This window comes from Falco rusticolus, chromosome 3 (assembly GCF_015220075.1).
Source record: "Falco rusticolus isolate bFalRus1 chromosome 3, bFalRus1.pri, whole genome shotgun sequence".
In the NCBI taxonomy this organism is placed as follows: domain Eukaryota; kingdom Metazoa; phylum Chordata; class Aves; order Falconiformes; family Falconidae; genus Falco; species Falco rusticolus.
The window spans coordinates 103,248,570-103,261,227 of record NC_051189.1 but is presented as its reverse complement, the minus strand read 5'-3'; the positions used below and the strand labels follow the sequence as shown (position 1 = coordinate 103,261,227).

General features: G+C 50.4%; 1 protein-coding gene across 12 annotated transcripts in view; it reads left to right on the top strand.

Moving 5' to 3' along the window:
* LOC119144264 (E3 ubiquitin-protein ligase rnf213-alpha-like) overlaps positions 1 to 12,658 on the top strand; it is a 44,183-nt gene that overhangs the window by 1,770 nt on the left and 29,755 nt on the right. For 2 of the 12 annotated variants that reach the window (XM_037379368.1, XM_037379379.1), the window contains exons 2-23: positions 144 to 408; positions 511 to 599; positions 1,798 to 1,944; positions 2,176 to 2,239; positions 2,643 to 2,688; positions 2,969 to 3,040; positions 3,125 to 3,298; positions 4,442 to 4,662; positions 5,047 to 5,306; positions 5,830 to 6,026; positions 6,413 to 6,583; positions 7,509 to 7,707; positions 8,002 to 8,066; positions 8,348 to 8,543; positions 8,650 to 8,772; positions 8,870 to 8,968; positions 9,109 to 9,237; positions 9,399 to 9,600; positions 10,503 to 10,682; positions 11,204 to 11,335; positions 11,520 to 12,094; positions 12,442 to 12,607. In XM_037379368.1, coding sequence (XP_037235265.1) covers positions 144 to 408; positions 511 to 599; positions 1,798 to 1,944; positions 2,176 to 2,239; positions 2,643 to 2,688; positions 2,969 to 3,040; positions 3,125 to 3,298; positions 4,442 to 4,662; positions 5,047 to 5,306; positions 5,830 to 6,026; positions 6,413 to 6,583; positions 7,509 to 7,707; positions 8,002 to 8,066; positions 8,348 to 8,543; positions 8,650 to 8,772; positions 8,870 to 8,968; positions 9,109 to 9,237; positions 9,399 to 9,600; positions 10,503 to 10,682; positions 11,204 to 11,335; positions 11,520 to 12,094; positions 12,442 to 12,607 — 3,772 coding nt within the window. The other 10 variants (XM_037379371.1, XM_037379370.1, XM_037379369.1 and 7 more) reach the window with 10 other exon arrangements.

Here is a 12,658-nt window from a genome sequence, read left to right as displayed (position 1 = left end):
AGATCACTTTTTTTGAGCCCCACATCTCCCTAGGTCGGAGTTTCGGCACCCTGAAGCTCCCTGGATCGCCACCTCCATCCTCTTTTTCCGTCAGGCTCTGGGATTTTGGTTTTCCTGTTCTCTCCCCGCCGTCATCCCCCCAGGTCGGTGCGGCCGGGATGGAGCCCATCCCCCGGGATGGAGGAACCGAGGAGCTTCCCTCGCCACCCCCACCCAGCCAGGGGGGTGAAAGCAGCCCCTCGGCCGGGGACGAAGGCGACGGCGATGCTGGGATGGACCCAATGGCATCTGATGGCCAAAGCTCTGCTCCCGAGGGATGCGAGGACGTCGGGACGGTCCCGGAGGAGGTGGCAGGGGACCAGGAATACGATGGTGACAACACCTGGGAGATGATCCACAGTGATTCAGGTTATTATATCCAGGGATGGATCCTGATGGGATCAGGGCAGGGAAATGAGGGGGGGTGGGGGAACTCACACCCCCTTCCGCGTCATGACGCTTCATTTTCAGAGTCATCGGTAGAGGAAGCATCCATGGCGGAAGAGGGAGACTATGACTATGGGCAGGATGCGGCCACCGAATCCCTCGGTGGAGACGAGGTGGGCGCTCGGGATGCCTCAGGAGCTTGAAACCGGTGTGGGGTTGTTGATTTTTGGTGGGTTTTTTTGTTTTTTTCTTCTGCCCCCCCCAAAAAGATGGAATTCTGGTTTTCCTGGCTGGGTGCCAGGTGGCCTTGGGTTGGGTTTGTGCACGTTAGCGGAGGGGAGGAAATGCCAGAAGCAGCTTTAGGGCGAGATAAAAACCTTGTGTTTACTGAGAAGGTCAAGCGAGAGCGGATAGAAACAAAGCGGGGAGGAAATCGCCCCCCACCTCCCATGGGGTGGGGGAGGGAAAGGAGATCCCCCGTGCAAAAACACACACACAAATTCCCTGTGCACACACATGCCTGGACAGCTTTCTCCATTTTTTTCCCCCATAAAATGGAATTTTTTTCCTTCAAATTGACGTCTCCTGTGGAGGATCGGGTCTGACCAGGGATGGAGCTCGCTGTCCCCATGGCAGCTGGCAGCGTGTCGGCTCGCGGCCAAAAACGGGTGATGGGAGGAAGCTTGAGGTTTCACTCAAACACGTGCAAGATGTGGTATCCCCATCCCCCCACCCCTGAGTCAAGGTTATTAAGTTGGGGGAGGGGGAACAACTTGGCGGGGGGAGGGGAACCCAAGTGACCAAAGTCACGCTCTACCCGACGTCAACGTGGGGTGGGGGTGGACCCCAAGTGAGCAAAGTCCTGCTCTATCCAACATCATTCTCCATCATAAAAATAAAAACATCAGGGGACCTGGTCCCTCCCCCACACTTCAGGAGGTTGGCGAGTGATTTCTGCCGTCTTTTGTTTTCATCCCCTCTTGCTGGGGCCTGACTTGGCAAACAGAGTTTTTTTATCTCGTCCTAAAGCTGCTTCTGCGTTTCCTCCCCTCCCACAGTGCCGCCATTGAAGTCCAGGACTCCAGCCAAAGACCCAGAGGGTCAACGGTGGCTGGAGAGCAGCCACCTGGCGCTTGGCCAATAAACCTGACTGGGGGAGGGCGGGAGTGGTGGAATATTTGGCCACCGCTGGGTTAGAGGTGCAGGGGAGGTATCTCTGGGGGCTTGGCATTGCCAAAGTGGTCCCACACTGGTCGGGTTGTGGTCTTGAAGCAGTTGTACCCCTGGTTGTGGCTGCACCGTGCACCGAGGTGACTCCAACGTTCCTCCAAATGCTCTCGTGACTGCCAGTGACTCCGTTCTCCTCCTCAGGCTCCTGCGGTCCCACCATGGGATGAGAACCAGCTCCAGCACATCCCCGTGCACCACTACGTGGTGGTGGAGGAGGAGAGTTACCAGAACACCAGCGTCCATCCAAAGGGAGCGTTGGGGCAGGAGGAGAAGCATCTCGGGAAACTGGTGAGTCCACTGCGGCTTTCAAAGCTCATGGCCAAAGCTCTTGGAGGACAAGGGTTGAGTTTTCCATGCCATGACAGTGTCGTTGGCTTTGATTTTGGAGCTCAACACCCTATAAATGGTAGGGGCAGAAGAAGACCCAGCACAGCCCTTTGTCTCTCTGGTCTTTTGAGCTCTCAGCTTTTGAACTTGATTTTTTTCCCCTTCAACTCTTCCCATTGTTCTTTTCTCCAGGAGAAGGTCCCAGGTCACGTGAAGAGGGTGGAGATGACAAACCAGGGGAACTTCAACCCTGCAGGTGCTGGTGATGACATTGCCTCGGTGACATTGTCTTCTCTGATGATAAATCGGGTGCTGAGTCACGTCGGTATTGGGTCTGGGTGACAAGAGCTGGTTGCAAGGTAGAAGCTCTTGGTGATGCCACACCCCAAAGCCTTCTGGGCTTCCCCCGGGATCTGCTCAGGGAGGAGGACAAGAACGGCCATGCCAGTGGCTGCCCATCCCTGTGGCTGTGCCTGAGTGCTGGTGGAGATTGGGGGGACAGGGAAGACCTCACTCTTAGAGTAGGTTGGGGTTCCTTTCCCAAGAAGACCATGACCACGCTACCAGGAGCACCCCACCTCTTCCCTGGTAATTCTGGGTTCTACCTTTCCTTGGCTTGCCACCGTCTTTGGAGGCATTAATTGATTCTTTGTCCTCGGTTGCAGGAGACCAGGAGATCAGAAGCAGCCCAGGATCTTCCACCAGGTTTGTTGCATGGAGGGACGTCATCACTGAAGGCTTTGAGGTTGGATCTGGAGGGCTGGAGGTCCAGCAGCTCCCCAGGGGAAGGGGTTGTGGGTGGAAGGAGATGCAGTTTGGGCATCATTAGGTTCCCTTTGCCCCCTCCACCATCCCTCTTGTGGTCAGCACAGAGAAACCCCCGGGATGTCTTTCCGCATCCTCTTCCCCCACCCAAGTGGTCGGTGCTTGCTCCGAGGCAACCAGGTCTTTCTGAAATACTGTGGAGTAACCAAGAGGTCTTCAGCAGGGGAGGCGATGAAGATGCGGGGGACGCACAACCTTCAGGGATGTTGGTCAAGAGCCAACCACAGTGGTTGTGAGTGATGGGGCACGGGAAGGGGGGGAAGGGGGATGAAATCGAGGAGGATGCAGCGGGGACCCACCACCTCTGTTCCAATAGCTGCCAGCCCAGCCCGTATCTGTTCAGTGGACCTAGACCACCGCAAGACACCATGACCCTGGAGTTTGTCGCTGTGCTGGCAGCTCACTATAACTTTGACTCAACATTGAAGATCTGTGTCCTCTTATACAAACAGCCCAATGTCTGCGTAGAGTTTGCCACAATGGTCAAAAGGTAAAAAAAAAAACCCACCCCACCCCAATGGTTGAAATTATGCTCGGGAGGTGTTTCAGCTCCGGGCTGAGGGACCTTGTTACAGGTTCCTACAGAGGTTGGAGGTGAACCCCCAGGTGGAGACACCCCGATGGAGTTGTAGCACTTAGTGGTGGCTCCTCCAACCTCCTGACCACTCACGTGTCGCGACGGAGGGAAGACACTGTCACTCAATATGAGTGATCAGCAGACTTCGTTTATTGTACCTTACAGTCACCTTTTATGCCTTCTTATAATTAGCTCATACATATTACAAAAGTTAAGCTCATTATTGGTTAGTTGCCTAAATACCAAGCCCGCCCCTAGTTTCTCTTCTGTAGTTTTCTGTTCCCACCTGCAACATTCTTTTCCCACCAAAATCTTCCTGTTACTGTGTAACAAGGACAGCCAAAGACAGTGTATTTTGCTTTACTTCAGATAAGCTGAGAGCGATGTGCATTTTTGTCCAGCCAGCTGGACTATGTCTATGTGACCCTTTTCAGCTAGCCAGTTATTCACACTCACGGAGCCGCCGTTTTGGCTGGGGCCAGGCTCCTTCAGCCCCATGTGAGGATCTGAGCTGGGCTGTTTGGTTTAATTAGTCCTCTGGCTGATGAACCCAGCTGTGGATTTCTCCCTGATGTTTCCAAGGTCAACGATGCCTTGTCAGATGAGTCAAATCTTGACTGTAGGTTTGAGGTTGACCATCAGGATCAACCTGAGGCCAACAATCTCCTTCTCGTTCTCTTCTAGAGGGAACAGAGGGATCATGGGCAGACAGTTGGTTGGGGGATGACCATCAAGGTCAACCTCTGAGGTCAATGAGCTCCTTCTCGTTCTCTTCTAGAGGAAGCATAGGGATTATGGGCAGACCATTGGTTGGGGGCTGACCATCAAGGTCAACCTCTGAGGCCAATGACCTCCTTCTTGTTCTCTTCTAGAAGGAACAGAGGGATCATGGGCAGACAGTTGGTTGGGGGATGACCATCAAGGTCAACCTGAGGCCAACGACCTCCTTCTCATTCTCTTCTAGAAGGAACAGAGGGATCATGGGCAGACCATTGGTTGGGGGCTGACCATCAAGGTCAACCTGAGGCCAACGAGCTCCTTCTCGTTCTCTTCTAGAAAGACCAGAGTGATCACGGGCAGTGCTACGATCCCCCTTTCTGACCTGCAAGAAGTCATCTTTTATAAATACGGCCTCGTGAACACCTTCCAAGGAGACAGGCCCTGTGTGTTAGAGCAGATTTCTGCAGACAACTTGAACGTGCCAGAGACCTTCAAGCACAGAAATACTTCTTTATATCGTGTCTTGAATGTACCCAAAACTGAGATCAAAGCCGACAGTAAGTGCTGCTACTCACCCCCAAAGTCATGACCAGACGTGATGGTGATGGCGGTAGCCTACGTCTAAGCCTGGTTTATTAATCGTAATTTATTTAATCTCACCGGGAAACTTCATGCTTTAGTGTTTAAGTGTGGAATTTTTTTTGCTGGAATTGGTTTATTACAGGAGGTTTCAAGCTGCAGGTGGATGAGCTGCTCATGCAAATAAGGTTTTTTTTCCCCTCACAATAAAACTCACAGCTGGCACCCAAGTCAAATCCCATCTGGAAAATGGGTGGCACCTCTTGGGCTGGAGAAATGTGTGGATCTTTTTGTGCTTTTGGAGCTCAGCTGAGCTTGGTGTCTACGACATTTTGTTCCCAAACTCTTCCTTCTTTCCCCAGAAACATGGACTATTTTTGAACACATTGAATGCCATTTCCCCACCATCAGGACCCACAGATTAAAACTGTCCGGAAAATCGTCCAGGTGGAAGTTGCAGATGGAACACCTGGAGCAGAGTTTCACTGTTCACACGATCTCCTGGAATTTCCTTGAGAATATGGAGAGGAAACTGGATAGGTATGAGGAAAGCAGCCATGTCCGTCTTTGGGATGCCGAGAAAGAAGAAGTTTTTGGGACCTTCATTCCGGATATGGAACTGGTAAGCATCCACCAAAACCCCCGGGGAGCTGGCTAAGTGGTGACCCTCATCTTGGGGGACAGTTTGTACGTTGGAGTGGGGAAGCTAAGACCCTTGTCCTGCCTGGCATATTTAGCACGTAGGACCTTCCTGGATGGTTTTGTGGCACCGGGAATAAATAATTTCTCTCTAGGGAGGTGCCATGCAAGGTGCCCCCAGACAGCAGCATCTTCCACCTCCCATCCTTCTCCCAGGACCAGGGGAGGGAATGAGTTGAAAGAAACTTTCAAAGCTCATCTAGTCCAACCCCTTGCCATGGGCAGGGATGTCTTCCACTAGATCAGGTTGCTCAAAGCCCCACCCAACTTGACCTTGAACACTGCCAGGGATGGGGAAGATGTCCTTGTCCACAGCAGAGATGGTCCTTGAAGGTCCCTTCCAACCTTAACCCAACCCAACCCATTCTATGACCTTCCAGTAGATCAGAGAAAAAAGTATCTTGTCCAGCCTGGTGAGATGCCCTCTCCTTCTTCTTCTTGTCCAGGTGAAAAACAGTATCAGAAACTTCACACAAAGAATCATCAAAATGAAGGACCCTAAACTTCTTAGGCTCCTGTTTGCCTTTCACACCTTGTTTCGCTGTAAGTTCTCCCTCAGCCAGCAGCTCATCGACATGGCTGGAAAGCACCTTGAGGTTATGGACTACAACCAAAACGTATATGAAGATCTGAGAGGGAAAAGGTAATTTATATTTGTCAACCCACTTGCTCAGAGCAATGACACCTTCAAAGGTTTGAGTCTCAGGTCAGTTGTCCCCATGTGTCACTTTGGGTGCCACGTGCTATCCCAAGGAGTCTTTGAGGGTATGCAAACCATGGTTGGTGGCTTCCAGCCTGGTGAGTCCCTGTTGGGTACCCTGGGCACCTTGAAGATCGTTCAGTGTCTCTGATATTGGTTGGCCTGTGGAACCATCTCAGTCTGAGCTCTTTCCAGGTAACTGCCTGCAGGAAGGATGGATCCTGCAGCGTGTTGTGGGAGAAGACCCCATCCCATGTTGGCACATGTCTCCCACTGGCATCCCAGAGGTTGGTTATAGGAAGTTTGACTTTTTTGGACTCTTTTTGCAGCAAATACTTTCCAGCTTTGAAGGACATGTGTCTCAGGACCACTAACAGCACGTTGTGGATCTGGTTGGTCCCGCTGCTCTATGCGATCAACGAGAAGATGGAGGACTCCTTTCTGTGTGAACTTCCTTCAGAAGCCTTCAAGCAGCTGAGGAGGAGTGAAGACAAGCAAAGGTGAGTCTGAAAAGCTGAGGTAGGATCTGGATAATGAACTGTCCGGCTCTTCAAAGCGCTTTTCGTTCCTTCTGCTTGGTGTCTACTCAAGGAGCTGCCCCTTCTCCTTGGTGTGCTGTGTCCCCTGTCCTGGCGGGTATTGAAGGAACATTGGTGGGACCTCAAGGGGAGGATGGAGCCAGACGACATGCGGTCTTATCCAGACAGCTGAATGGGAATAGTCCTGGGGGAGAGAATGAGTTGAAAGAGACTTTCAAAGCTCATCTAGTCCAACCCCTTGCCATGGGCAGAGATGTCTTCCACTAGATCAGGTTGCTCAAAGCTCCACCCAACTTGACCTTGAACACTGCCAGGGATGGGGAAGATGTCCTTGTCCACAGTAGAGATGGTCCTTGAAGGTCCCTTCCAACCCTAACCCAACCCAACCCAACCCATTCTATGACCTTCCAGTAGATCAGGTTGCCCAAAGCCTCGTCCAACCCAAACTTGAACACTTCCAATGATGGGGCACCCACAGTGCCTCCAGGCAACCTGTTCTGGTGTCTCCCTATCCTCATTGCGCAACGTTTCTTCCTTAAGTCTGATCTAAATCCACCTTCTTTCAGTCTAAAGCCATTGCCCTGGCCCAGGTGCAGGACCTCGCACTTAGCCTTGTTGAACTTCATGAGGTTGGCACGGGCTCACTCCTCCAGCCTGTCAAGGTCACTTGAACCCTCAGTTTTGTCCTAATGTTCTCAAAGTGGTTGAATTTCCAAAAATTCCTGCTTTTCCATGTAGTCACTCACTGTCAGGCTCCATCTCCTCCTTCTAACCCCCAGTTGCCCTGGCTGTTGGTCACCACTGTGTCTACTGGTCATCTCAAACACCACCAATGTACTTCCTGGTCCTCCAAAGTTCATCTGATGTTCTTGACCTGCTTTCCTAGGGAAGTCCTCAAGATGATACAGGCTCACAAGACCTTGATCGGAAGATGTGATCTGCTAGCAAAGCAGGTGGTGGAGATGTTGGCCCTGAAGAACTTTTCCAGGGACCCTCTGCCTGACATTCAGCTTTCACTGCAGCTCCTCTTGGAGACCTTGAACGAGCACATCATGAGTGCCCGTGAAGCCTCATTGCAAGTCTCTGTAAGCACAAACTGGCTGGTGGAAGGCCTTCTTCTGCTCTGCAGGGAGTGGTGGGTCTGTTTAAAAGTGGGTCAGCACTTGTCCGTGGTTCCTACAGAGATTTTCAGCAGGGCTGAAGGACTTAATTGTAGAAACTTGGGGTTAGAGCTGAATCCTGTGACCAGACAAAAGGAAATCCCTTTAATCTCACCAGGAAACTTCACGCTTTAGTGCTTAAGTGTGGAAGCTCCTCAGCTGCAGGAGCAGAAGCCTTCTTAATGCTTCTCCTCAATGTCTTTCTGTCCTCTGTTTCAGGAAGATGATTGGAACGTGGCTTTGAAATGCATCATCACCAGGATGGACTCCTGGTTAAAGAACTTGTGAGTCGAACCTCCTTGAGAGGGGCAGGTGCTGCACCATTTCCATAAAGGGTCTGGGGAGGGATGGATGGAGCCCCATCTGGGCAGAAAGAGGGTGGCTGATGTGGTTTGCCCATTGCTTTTTTGACATCTTTAACCCCATGGCTGGAGAGCGTGGACGCCCACAAGGGTCACATCCTATGAATCTGCCTGCGCATCCCAGCTGCAGAGAGTGTCTGTGGTCAGGCAGCAACTGTGAAAGGAGCTGCAAGAAGTGTTTTGGTTCTTTCCTGTGCCCACAGTTGCCCGCAGGGGTCTTCAAAGCAATGCCTGAAGCCTGTGGATGACCACGAGGTCTTGCGTTGTCTGAATTTGGTGTACCTCTCGCTGAACAAGTTCTTGGGCATGCCGGAATTGGTGCCGTTCAGCTCCATGAAGTTAATGCTGCAGATACTGGGGTTGTTTGCTGACAAAGAGCATTTACTGCAAGTGAACCAGGTGAGAACAAGGTCTGCAGCTTCTGTCAGGAGGGCTTGGCCTCCTGCTTGTAGCTGAGGAGAGCCCAGAGCTTCTGGCTCATGCTTCTGTTCTTTAATTTCTCAAGGAATTCCAGCAACTTTCTTCGGTGGAAAGTTTTGCAGAGTTTTCACTTGTAATTGCACCGTGGCTTGAGAAATACTTTCATAGGGTACCCACGGATGAGAAATCCTTCCTGAAGAACATGGGGGTGAGTGATGAGACCCAGAGACTGACGTGAGCCACAACCCTTGGTAGATCTGGGTGTTCCTCCGGGTCAGCTGATGGGTTTGGCTCTTCCTCCGTAGACGTGGCAGCAACTGCTTTCGCTGAAGATTGTCACTGTGCAGTGGACTGGTTGGTGGCGGGGCTTGATTCACACCATGTTTAAGGAATGGATGAAGAAGGTGAGTCATGGAGATCCTCCAGCTGGCTGGGGAGGATGCTCCTGGTCTTTGCCATGTTCAGTTTTGCCTCGGTCACCGAACTTGAGCAGGTTGGTGAGGACCCAGAAAGCAGCTTCCTCTTAAACATTTCCTTGCTGTAGATTAGTGACAAACACCTCATAGACTTCTGCTTGGCCTTCCTGAAAGTGGGAAACAATGTTGATGTAGAGTTGGAGAACTGCTTTATGAATCGTGTCATCCAGTGCATCGGAGACCTCGACAAAATTGAGGTAGGAGAGCTGCCACTCCTCCTTGGGCTGCTGGAGGCCTCTACACTCCACTTCACCAACTCTTACTGGTTGTGCTGGGTTAAGAGAGCAGGGAAAGGTCTTTCTGAAAGAGCCATAAGTCCACAAAGTCCCTAAAGAGGAGAAATTTCTCATCTTTCCAGGAATCCAAGCTCAACTCCATGATATCTGTGTTCCTCAAGATGAGAAACCCAGCTGTTAAGAGGCTGCTTTCTGTTCTCATTGAGAAAATGTGTTCGCCAATGAAGAGCCTGGAAAGTGTCAACAGGTTTGATGGGAGCACTGGCCCCGTTCTTGCAAACCTGCTCAACAGTCTCGGGATCTGCCATCTCATTTCCACTGCCCGTGAGTGTCCCCTGAGTGGTTTTCTTGGGAGAAGCTCCTGGTTTGTAAGTGAGCTAGGTGGGAAGACCAGGTCTTTTAGCAGGGACCTTCCAATTTTGTTGACAACACAAAATGGGAGCGGGGGGAAAAATAATCTCCCACACTAGAGAAACGGAGTTTCATGTTTCATTCCAGGAATGGGGAAACATCTTGATTTCTTTATCCCATCACAACGCTGCTTTGTTGCATGCTCAGTGAGTGTGGGGATGGATGTCAAGGGGGATGACGTGATGCAGCCAGAGCATGTCCATGCAGAGAGAGTCAAACATTAGAAGGAGACAGAGGTGGTAGCATCACCATGCTTAAAGGGTTTCTGTTGGACAAATCCTGGTCTGAGGCCAGTGTTGGCCCTTCTGTGATCAGGAGATGGAGGAGAGGGCAACTTCTGGCTGTTGCTCCCTGCTATGACTTCTGGCACCATCAAAAACACTCTGGGCTTGTTGTCTCAATAGCTGCCCTTCCCTGTAGTAGCTGTTGGCTGTGGTGGGTTTGTCCCTTCACCTCCCCTTGGCCAGAACAAAGCTGCACAGCATCTTCTTCTGTGTCCCAGTCCCTCTTGGAAGCCCTTCATGTCCACTGGAGCTGCCTGTCCAGCCTCAGATGCCCAATCTCCTAGGTGGTCCCCATGGTTTGTTTCAGGCTGGGGGAGCTACATGGGTTTCCCAAAGGAAATCTGGGTTCTTCCCAAGGTGCTGGTTTTGATGGTTGAGCTAGAAAGCAATCTTGCATCTGGCCTCCACACCGGTGATGTGATGGACCTCTGCAAACTGGGAGCTGATGGGTCTTCCTGAGGATCTGGCTTCAAAGGAAATACAGGAGGGAAACCACTGGCTGTCTTTCACCAGGCTTTATTTATGTTCCAGGAGACTTGAGCCACAAGTATCAACTTCAGCTCAGCAGCGACGCGCAAGCCCTCCTTTTCCAGGTGAACCAACTCCTCACCTTCGTGGGACATCACCTTCTCTTGGGAGACATTCCCTTCAGTATCCTCCGCAACATCTTAGAGCATGAGGAGCAGTTTAGGAAGCTACTGTGCACCTGTGGTAAGTTCGCAGTTTCCAACTTGAGTGTGTTTTCATAGCGATGTGGCCAACGGGAAATCGATCTGCTGGGTAACGGTCTAAAATGCAAAGAAAACTGAAAATTACCTGCAATGGAAATCTGAAAATCAGAAGTAAAACGTAGTAGTTGGGGAGATTTTAAGCACTTTGAGAGGAGGAAGGAGTGAAAACATTGGGTTGTTGGGTTTTATTTTTAATGCAGTTAAAGTTTTGGGGTGTTAGTGGAATTTATTTCAAGGATTGTGGTGGTGTAGCTTCCTGCATGCCTTGCCTTCAAGACCATTGTGAAGTCCATCTCTGTTCTATCAAAACCCAGAGGGAAGAATTCCTCCAATTCTGCTCTGAGAGTAAACTGAAATACTAATTTTGTGGTTGGTTTTTTTTTGGTTTTTTGTTTGGGTTTTTTTTTTTTTTTGGCAGGGGTTATGTTTTGTGCAGCTTTTTTTTCTTACCAAGAGGTTCTCCTTCATGTCTGGGGTCTTTTCTTTTTTTTTCCGCTCCAGATTCCTCTTTCTCTTGCTGTATAACAAAAGTGTTGGAGGTCAGGAAGCAGGAGTATGAGCAACTGGAACAGCAGAAGCAGCAAAGATGCTCCTTTCTCCAGCTGTGCTGTAGTATAGAAGGCGTAGTAAAAGGTACTGCTGAGGTTAACGGAGCTCCTTCCGTGGTTGATGAGTGGGGAGATGTCTCCAAAACCATAGAATCTCCCAGTGGGTGGGAAGGGAATGCAATCATGGGACCCGTTGACTTCAGGGCTCATCTGTGTTGGTGGAGAGAGATGTGACTTGAGCTCCTTCTTGTTGTTCCTACCTGGTTTAGTGGATAGAAGCACCGTGGAGAAAAGCGTCAGGGACAGTGAAAGTTTCAAGGATCAGATGGCGGTGAAGAAGTTCTCCATTGACGGCAAGAGCGAAACAGAATCACACGTCCTTGGCGATTATAGCGACATGATGCAAAAACTTCATGTTGTGGAGAGAAGCCAATGTTTCCGTAGGCTGTGGAAGATGAGAGCAGAGCAGAGCAAAGCCACAGGACCTGAAGATCGAGTTTTCTCCATAGAAGATGTTCAAGAAAAAATTTATAAGCCAGCTATCGCTGATTTTCAGAAAACCTACCTGTCCCTCAAAGACTTCTCCATCACCCTTGGGACCCTGCAAAGCCAGTTCGAGAAGCTGCTGGAACACAGGGATCAGCTCCTGGAGGAGTTCAAAATCATGGAGGACAGTGAAGGGCCAAGGCATGGAAAAGCTTACTGGATCACCGGTGCGGTGGAGAGGATTGAAAACTACCTGACCCTCTCCAAAGTGGTGAACACTGCCAAGATCATCGATGCTTTGAGACAGATGCTTCGGCTGGAGGGGGATTTCCAGATTCTCAGTGACCTGACGAAATATGTACGTAGGAGATGCGTTGGGCATCTGTGTTGGCTGCTCTTGGGAAAATCCATGTAGGCAGATCCATGTGGTAGCTTGTAATTAAATCCTATCAGATGTGGTTCCTTCCTCCTGGATTTGACTGGAACGGTAGGCTGAAGGAATTACTTCCAGCTGCCTCATGGAGGCCCACAGGGATGAATTAAAGAGCAGACTTGAGTCTGAGGCCAAGATCTCATCTGGTTTGGGGAGGATGAGGTAGAACCCAGCTGCTTTCCTTCTCTTCCCAACAGACACACGTTTTTTGTTTATTTATATATATATATATATATATTTTTTTTTTTTTTTTTTTGGGGGGGGTGGTCCAGGAAGAGCAAGAATTCCAGAAGAAGCGGCTTGATTTTATGACCCCAGACTTAATGAACGTGAAAAAAAGTTTGAGTGACATTCCCCAGGGAGTCTTGGACTTTTTGAAGGCACTTCTGGAATGTGCAAGGAAAGGTTTTACCTCCTGGATCAAGACCATAATAAAAGGTGGGCTGGAAGGGAGGAAGTCATCAGATACAACAGAGGGAGACACTTAGT